This window comes from Tiliqua scincoides, chromosome 16 (assembly GCF_035046505.1).
Source record: "Tiliqua scincoides isolate rTilSci1 chromosome 16, rTilSci1.hap2, whole genome shotgun sequence".
NCBI classification, from domain to species: Eukaryota; Metazoa; Chordata; class Lepidosauria; order Squamata; family Scincidae; genus Tiliqua; species Tiliqua scincoides.
In genome coordinates this window covers 5,352,006-5,360,878 of record NC_089836.1, presented here as the reverse complement: position 1 = coordinate 5,360,878, position 8,873 = coordinate 5,352,006, and the positions used below count along the sequence as shown (strand labels likewise).

General features: G+C 49.1%; 1 protein-coding gene across 4 annotated transcripts in view; it reads right to left on the bottom strand.

Moving 5' to 3' along the window:
• Nucleotides 1-312: 312 nt before the first annotated feature.
• GAPVD1 (GTPase activating protein and VPS9 domains 1) overlaps nt 313-8,873 on the bottom strand; it is a 33,670-nt gene continuing 25,109 nt past the window's right edge. For all 4 annotated transcript variants that reach the window (XM_066610594.1, XM_066610590.1, XM_066610591.1 and 1 more), the window contains 11 exons: nt 8,720-8,807; nt 7,415-7,495; nt 6,135-6,257; nt 5,890-6,019; nt 5,324-5,433; nt 4,780-4,939; nt 4,152-4,339; nt 3,370-3,583; nt 2,839-2,911; nt 2,184-2,381; nt 313-1,520 (listed from right to left, as the gene is read on the bottom strand). In XM_066610594.1, coding sequence (XP_066466691.1) covers nt 1,380-1,520; nt 2,184-2,381; nt 2,839-2,911; nt 3,370-3,583; nt 4,152-4,339; nt 4,780-4,939; nt 5,324-5,433; nt 5,890-6,019; nt 6,135-6,257; nt 7,415-7,495; nt 8,720-8,807 — 1,506 coding nt within the window. In that variant the 3' untranslated portion in view covers nt 313-1,379. The remainder of the gene's footprint in view (nt 1,521-2,183; nt 2,382-2,838; nt 2,912-3,369; nt 3,584-4,151; nt 4,340-4,779; nt 4,940-5,323; nt 5,434-5,889; nt 6,020-6,134; nt 6,258-7,414; nt 7,496-8,719; nt 8,808-8,873) is intronic.

The following is an 8,873-nucleotide window of genomic DNA, read 5'->3' as shown; positions in this document are numbered from 1 at the left end:
TGGAAGGTGCCCTCCAGTTCAGTGACTTTAAATGCCCACCGTGGTCAGGTCTGAGCAGAGAACCAGGATTTTGGACAGGAAGCCCTTGCCTGAGACCAGGGAAGGGCTGTGCCTGTGGTACAGCCCCTGCTTTCTCTGCAAAAGGTCCCAGGTTCAGGCCCGGGCAGCACCTCCAGAGAGGACTGGGAAAGACCCACCCACCACCACCTCAAATGTCGCAACACTATAGCTTCAACAATAGCAAATTAGATGCAAACAGCAAAAATGCCAGTGGAAAAGAACATGCAACAAAGAGACCTCAGCCCAAAAAAGAACCCGGCGTATGTATTTAATATGAATAATCAAAATATATATTACAGTTTCTGGTTCATAGGGAAAAAAATTCTGTCTGGGGTTTGTACAGTATACACAGTTTTTCAGAGGGAAAAAAAAAAAACACCCCAAAGTACTGATGCTTCTTTTTTTTTCCTTGTTTTATATTAGAATGTCTTTCTTAAACTGCTCCCAACAGCCTCGCTATAAAGCCAAAAATCTCACCTCTTCCGTGCAATAAAATGAATCATCTAATGCCCCGTCCGACATGACAAAAGAACAAGATACGCTAATGAGAAAGCCCTGTGAAGTTTCCAGTTTTACTAACTTTCAATAAGCATTTACAATAAATAAATACTCCGTCTTCCACGCTCTTCCCTCCAAACCTTAGCTTTAATTTCACGGAGGTCTGTAGCTCTGACCCAGCCCCGGGAAAGGGGGGGGGGTCACTCTCCCACTGCCTGTTTGGCAGGCAAACAAGGCCAACGATGGCAGAGGTTTGTTAAAATACAATTATTGTGTTCTATTTACATTGTTCTTTTCATGATTTTTTTGCCCTTCCAGCGTCCGCTGTCCCAAGTGGCTGGTGTCTTTTTACCAAGAAAAAACGCATTTCCGCTAAGCAAGGGGTTGTGTTTGGGCTTGCCCTAAAGTTAAAACGTAAAGCCAAAATAATAATCATTGTACCAACAACAACAACAACTAAGATGAACTGAAGTGTTAAGGAGAACAGGTCGACACAGGGGTCGTGGCAGGAGAGAAAGGTGTGTGGTCCCTTATTGTGATTTGACACAGTGCTAGTTTCTAATGGAAGGAAAGGAAGGAACAAGAGAACCAAAATATTACCCCAAACCACCCTGGGTGGAATTAATCGGATTAGTAAAGGTTTACTTTTTTAAAATGCCTGGACTCTGTACAATATTTACACAGGGAATTATTTTCCTTTTTCGACAGCCTGGGGGGGGGGCAGAAAACAGGTGACATACATTCTGAGAGGTCCTTCTCTTCGAGCAGGGTGTGTGTGTGTGTGTGTGTGTGTGTGTCGAGGGCACAAGTGCTGACTCGGGTCACTTGCGCTCATCGATCGTCTTAATGAACTCCACGGCCGCCGTGAACTGCATCCACCAGTAGGATTCTTCTCCTGTTAAGCAGCTGGCATAGAAACTACTGATGTACTGGACAGTGGACAGTAAACAGGGTGGATTAGCCTGAGTGAAAAAAAATGGTGTCTGTTATAGTGATCTGACAAACATGCAGACAACTAATCAACTGCCGTTTCACTTATCACTGCACTGGACTGGGGACCATCAGAACTCGGACCTCTGGCCATCCTACTGGGAAAGATTTTTCTAAGGGGGGGGCCATCATTATTAACCTTTAAGACTTTTACTGACATTGCCTATAAAAAAGCTCCTTCTCCCAGCATTCCCACTGCTCTCTCGGTGATTCTCTGGCACAAGTCTGCCCCCTCGTGGTTGGAGGACAAACACTGCCTTTCATCCAGAGCGAGTCCTGAGTCTGCATACAGTAGCATATGTACAGGACTATGTACATAATAGGAGATTGCACTCTAAGATGAGGTGCTTGCCGGGGGTGGGGGAGAGATGCTATTTTTAAATGCCCCTTGAAGAGACACAAAACTGCCTTCGAGGAGAAAGTCTAGTATGTCAATACAACAGTTCTAACCCAGCTTGCCCCCTGCGCTAATATTCTTACCTGTACGGAGTTTTTCACACAAGGGAAGAGTTCAAAAGCAGTACCTCCACCTGCACCCTTCAGCACATTTTATCCGACTGCAAGTGTAGACCCAGCTTAAGTTTTTAAAAAGGGAGAGGCGCTGGGGCTTACGCTCCACGTGAAGTGTGCCTTACCTTGATGAGCACAAAAACAAGGACCGGAACGAAATCGTCTGCACCGGGGACCGAGTCTTCGTTGGCCAGACTCAGCAGGTTCATGATGGTGGAGCACATTCTTAAGACACACTGCAGCTTGTCCCGGGGGGTCTTGTAGGCGCTGATGGTGCGGATTTCAGACTGCGCCGAAGGCCAGGGGGCTTCCCGGAGGTAGACCTGCAAGAGGCAAGGAAAGGGGGAGACTGGCTTCTAGCTCTACCACGATTGAGGCTAGGAAAGAGGGCAACACTGTCTGCATACAAAGGCAACAAACCCCAGAAAATATATGCATCTGTATGGATTAAATACCCACTACAAGGTGTGGCCTATTTTGTGCACCTGTACCCCCAACCTTTCTTCCACTATGCAGCTTACAAATCTGCAGCAAGGCTGGGGGGAATGAGACAGCACAGGAAACAAGCATAACCATGTGAATGCTCAAACCCCCCCCCCCCCCAAAAAATGTTGCTACATTAAAGAGTCACCACACCAGGGAGAGTTTCTCTCTCCACCTGCCTCATACTCTAGTTGTGTGCAAGTCGTGATCTGCCATCATCCAAGCCCCTGCCTTCCGCTGCAAGTGGAACAAGCCCAGCACAGGGAGAACTACTGCCAAAGGCTCTGGATCTATTACCTCAGGTATCTGGAGAGCTTTATGGTTTGCAGTCACTACTTTGGACAACCTTTGGATGTGATCGTGGAGAAGCCTGGAAAAGGGAGGGGAGACACAAGAAGTGAGGCAAGAGATAGGAACTTGGAATTCCAAGTCACACAGCTGCCCAGGAACCGGGCCATCTTTATGCACGTAAAGTAGGCCCTCCTTATCTGTGGATTTGAGCATCCACGGCTGCCAAGGGACTCACAGCTCAGAGGCCCTCCCAGACGCGAACAGAAGTCACTTCCACTTTGTGCTGGCAACTTCCAGAGGTATTCTGAGCAGGCTGGAAAGTCATATGCATCCTCTGGAGGGCCAGACACAGCCCTCAGGCAAGGAAGTGCGTTCCCACCCACCCCCGTGGATTTCATTATCCACAGAATCCAGTATCAGTAGGGGGGCCCCGGAATAGATCTCCCGCAGGCCACAGATACCAAGAGGCCACTGTACGGTGATTCTCAGTGCCGCTTCTGCACAGCAAGCAGCTGTGCCCGGCGACACTCTACTCACTGGTCGCGCAGAATGTCCCCGTCCTGGTTTGGGTAAAAGGCCAGCTTGAAGATGCGGTTCATGACGCTGCGCTCGATCGCCAGCTGGGCGTCCTGCAGCTGCTCCTCGCTGGCATTCTGCCAGATGACATCCTGGGCCATCGCCCCGTACAGGAACTGGAGGAAGTCCTCCACCTGGGCCGTCTTGTCGTCTGCGGCAGTCAGCTTCTGAAAATCTTCAGCCACAGAGCACATGGGGGATTGCAGCGCCAGAGGGGCACAGCCTCCACAGAAAGCCCAAGCAAATACCCCAAGCCACGGCGGCACGCAAGTTTCCTCTCTTACGTAGCGGAGCCCCACCAAGTTTCTCTACAGAACCTGCAAAGCCCAGGCACACTCACACGCCCACCAAAGAGGGTGGAATTAAGGAACGCTTCCATTTGGGTCTTAAGTGTGCACCGAGACTCTCAGAGCCACCAGACTCCTCTGTGATACCAGGCCACCAATGGCAGCCAAGGCCCTTCTGTGACTTAACAGCAGCTCGTCCAACTGCTGCAAAGGCTCCATCAATAGTGTGTTTAAGAACACTTGTATTCCACTCTTCCTCTAAGGAACTTAGGGCAACACCCAGGTTTTCCCCCTTTCCCTTTTATCATAAAAACCGTGTGTGGTAGGTTAAATGGAAAGCTAGCAAATGGCCCAAGGTCACATGGGAAGCTCTATGGCTCAGCAGCTATTTGAATCCATGGATCCCTGGCCAAGGTCTGACACTATCCTTTCAAACAGTGTGGGCTGCAGGGTCACCTTGAATGAACTCCTTTATCTTCGCCTCCTTGCTCTCCAACAGCAGCCGTACGCACACCGTGGTGAAGTAGCGGTTGGCGACCTCCTTGTCTCGCAGAACTCTCTGCAGGAGCCTCTCCAGGTGGGCCTGGGTGGTCTGCAGACCTTGGCGGCAGCGAGTCAGGTACGCAATGTAGGGGGCCCTCTTCCTGGAACGGAAAAAGGGCACCGCTCAGCGGGCAGATGACACGCAAGCCGAAGGCCCCAGGTTCAATCCGCAAAGGTGGCACTTAGAAATGGTTGCAAAAAACATTGTTCCAACCATAATTACAGTGGGCCTTCCTTATCTGCAGGCTTAGCCCACACCATAAAAGGCCCCCCCCCAGACACAACTGGAAGGCACTGGCATGGACTGGAAGTGGCTCCTGGTTGCGTCCAGGAGGCTTTTGGGGGAGGCTGGGCACTGCCTCCAGGTGTTTTGCGCGCCCCCACCCAGATTTCATTATTCACGGATTTTGGTATCCGTTGGGGGTCCCAGAAAAGGTCCCCTGTGGATAGCGAGGGCTTACTGTAGTTTCCATTGACAAAATACGGATAAAACACTGCCATCAAAGACGTCTCCCGTCAAAAGGAGATGCAAGAAGGTTACCTGTAGTCCTCAGCAATGGAGGCCAGAAGCTTGCGGCAGGTCCGGTTGTCGAAGCGGCCAACGCAACGCATCGTCTCCTGGATCTGGGCCATCAGGTTCTTGTCCTGGAGGTTGATGGCTTCAGCTAGCTGGACTTTCAGGAAGCAGACGATTTCATTGTCTGATTGAGACAGCAAGGGGGAGGGGGGAAAGTAAAGGTGGGGAGAAGTTAAGCAGGAGAGGTGGTATCTTAGCAAGGCACCCTCCAGCGAACCCAAACGCAGGGCAAACCACACACAATGACCTATCCCCACTGCCCACAGTGCTTCTGCCTGTGGCTGTTCTCTGCTGTCTTCCTTCCAAGCTGGAAGGCGTGTCTACAGCAACAACAGTGAAATAGGCTCCTCTTACCCTCTCAACCCTTGGAAAGAAAATCGCTGAGCACAAGCATACATCGCTCCTGCCATTTTTAATTCACCGGCAGGAAAAAACAAATACCTTGCTTTAGCTATCAGAAATTCAGGAAACGCTAACGTAGGGATAGAAAAAAAGACAAAGATTTCACCTTCAGGGTCCGTATGGTCTGGCAGGCCGTTCCGCGTGGAGTGGGACAACATGGGGAAGGCCACGGAATCCGCGGAACAAAGCGCAAGCCTTAGTTTCTTCTTCGCATCCCTGCAGGAAACAAAACATTTTCGTATCGCGACAGCGGGCAAAACCTTTTTAACGCATCGCCAGACAGTTAGTTATGGGCTCCTGCTCCTCCCCCAACCTTCTCAACACACCTTTCAAGCAATTTTCTGGACTACAATTCTGCCACGCTCCTGAAAGCACAGCATCCAAGAGAACAATCAGGACGGCCATGGAATGTTGCAAGAGTACTCCCAAAGAGTTAGTGTAAGTCACCAGCCCTCATGAGGTTGCAAAAGAACTTGGAGGCGGTTTCCGCTATTTATTGGAATGGAAAACTTTCAAAGCCAGGAGAAGGTACAGGGCGTGGAGCCAATTACGTCCACTCTATTTTTACCCACAGCTCCTGAATTTGGGAGGGTAGCCCTCCAGCTGCAGAATCCCAGACCATGTTCGGACTCAGCCTTCCTCTCCCCCAGGCACCCCCACGGAGCATTTCACCTGTAGGAGAAGGCAGAATCCTGGGGCTGTGCCACTTGACTAGCGGAATCCGGGAGGTCATCCGCGGACATGTTCTGCAAGGCGTCGTCCCGCGGAGAGTCATGGAAGCTTTCGCCATCTCCGGCAGCATCTAAACACACACCTCAAGTGAGCTATTGAATGGTTAGCAGGCCTGTGCCATAAGCAGGTGGCAAGTGTCCTCTTCCCCCCTCCCCCTGCATGAGAAACCATAGCGCTGGGCAGACCTGTGCTGTCGTAGCTCACTGCCACCCCCTCATGGGGGCTGGTCCGCTTGATTGCATTCCTATATTTGTCCAGGATGTCCTCTGCTGCCTGAGCCTGAGCACTCAGCCTGGGACTGGGGTCATCTGAAAACACAAAGCAAAAGTTAGAGGAATTAGACCTGCTTATCTCATGTTGGTGTTTTAAACAGCCGAGACTCGCCAGTCTGTATGGAGATCGTGTTTGTCATTTCGGCCTTACTCCAGGTGGTTAAATTGTTTCAGGTGCACAAACCTGAAGGCCCAGTTTACACAGTCAGAGGAACCAAGCAATTCAGCAGTCCCTGAACCACGATGGGATTGCAGGTTGAAATGCTAACCAATCTTTTAGCATACAGAAGAACAGCATTGTCAGGGAAAAGGGTTCAGGCAAGCTACTCGTCTTTCATGCTACCTCTCTCTGTGCAAGGAGATTTTTAACAGCAGAACATCCATCAGAGTCTCTCTCCCCCCTCCCAACATACCCCCTGAAGCCTGAAATGGAACATGTACAGTAGAGTGTTATTTATTTTTCACATATTTATCCTGCCCTTCCTACAAGTTGCTCAGGATGGAGTACACGGTTCCTCCCATCCTTTAGTCCTCAGAACAACCCTGCAAGGTAGGTGATGCTGAGAGATAGTGACTGGACCAAAGTCACCCATGCAGCTTCATGGTTGAGTGGGGATTTGAACCTGGGTCTTCCAGGTCTCGGTTCAACTCCTGAACCACTACAACGTTTTGCTTATTGCTGGATCCTACGTCTCCATGTTGACAGGCTTGGATACGTGGTTTCTGGTCCAATATCTTAGACTGGGATTGTTAAAAACCCTAAGAATTTCTTTACAACAGCATTATACAGCTGTCTGATTAGCCACATATGACTCACATTCTGTGCAGGCCAAGAAAAACAAGTCTGGAAACCAAGTTACTAATTAACTTGCAGTTCAATCTTATGCATGTTTACTTGGAGGTAGGTCCTACTTTATCCAACAGAGCCTTCTCCCAGGAAAGTGTGCCCAGTCGCAGCCTGTGTTATTAAATTCATGCACCTAAAACCATCACATTACGCTTCACCCTGGCTTTACCACCGCTTCACTCTCCCTTGTGACACAACCAACTGTAAGCTGCTCAGGGCAAGGACCAGTTTTTTCACTCGACATGAAGCACCACGCATGCTGTTGAGACTACACGATAACAACAGAGACTGACAGTGTTGAAGTGCATTGGGCACCACAGAACTAAGAGCAGCACTGGACACAAACCTTGAAGAGAAGCATATCGATCAGGCCCAAAGTCATCTTTATCTTTGTCCTTGCTCTCTCTTTTTCTAAATGGGATTGGCGCTGGAAATTTGGGAGGAGAAAAAAATATATGTAAGTCAGAGCAATATACTAACTTGCAAGTCACAGGAGCTCTGTGACAGCTTACCTTCTAAATAAATATGACCAACCCCACTGTAGAAGGGGGAAGAGAAGAGAGAAAACAATCTCAAGGGTGTAAAAGCAAATTTTAGTATTCACGTCTGATACATGCCTGTGTTCAACTGATGCTTCTCAGAGGAAAAACATCACTTCCACCAGGAAATGAGGGAGCTGTTGGGTAATGAAAACTTTGTCTTCTGGCAGGGAAAAACAACAGCCAAATGAGGGGAGATATGAGTGGCAAACCGAGAGGAGGAGCTGTCTTTGGTGCCACAACACCACATTTCCGATGTCCACAGAACTTCTTGCCATGAGGAACTTTTCCAACACTGCCTGAAATAATCTCTTCTTCCTCCTCAACTCCTGTTACCGGCCTACTCATTTCTGACACGACTCCCTAAATGAGTTGCTTAGCAGGTTCCTCTGAATCTACCCAGAAACTGCCTGGCAGCTGTATGAGGTTCAGAAATCAGTACAGTGGACCTTCGGTATCCACAGTGGATCCACTGCAGGACTGAATTCCACAGGTAACTAAATCTGTAGGCGGGACCCACGCAGCACCACAATTAATTATCTGGGGGATAGGCCTGACCCTCTAGAGGTCGCACACGGCTTCCCAGTTCCTCAGACGTCTCCCGGATGCAACTGCAAGGCACTCCAGGCATGAACAAAAGTTGCCAGCCCGAACCAGAAGTGCCCCCCCAGGCAAGACCAGAAGCCACCTCTAAGAGGTCTTAAGATCCTGCAGCCACAGGATGTGAAGCCCACGCATAAGGAGGGCTAACTGTACAAACATATGTTGGACTGGGTCACTGACCTATCTGCTTTCTCTAGAGTCAGTTCCTTGGGTCCACCTAGCTCAGTCACATCTACACCCACTAGCAAGGCAAACTGGGGCATAAATTGTTTTAATAAATAAAAGTAAATACATAAAATGTGGGGCTCAGACAAGGGAAAAGGATTTTTCACTCATGTGATGACCAAGAATGTGGCTAAGCTGTTACAGGATTCATTCACAATTGCCTGGTTGTGAGCTTAGATTGCATTTTTGAATGCACTGCCTTAATTTTGTTAAGAAATGCGAAGGAAAAGGACCATAAATAAGTTATGCTATGCATACATCCGCCATAAGAAACCAGATCTCACCTTTCGGCATTGCGGAAACGAACCGTTTTCTCCACCATGGTTTGTTCCGATCAGATTTCTCATCATCGCTGTCTTTTCGGTCCTCAGCCTGTGTGAAGAAGCAGATACTTTTTCTTTGTCTTCAGACTATGCTGCAACTATATCTCTAGCAAAC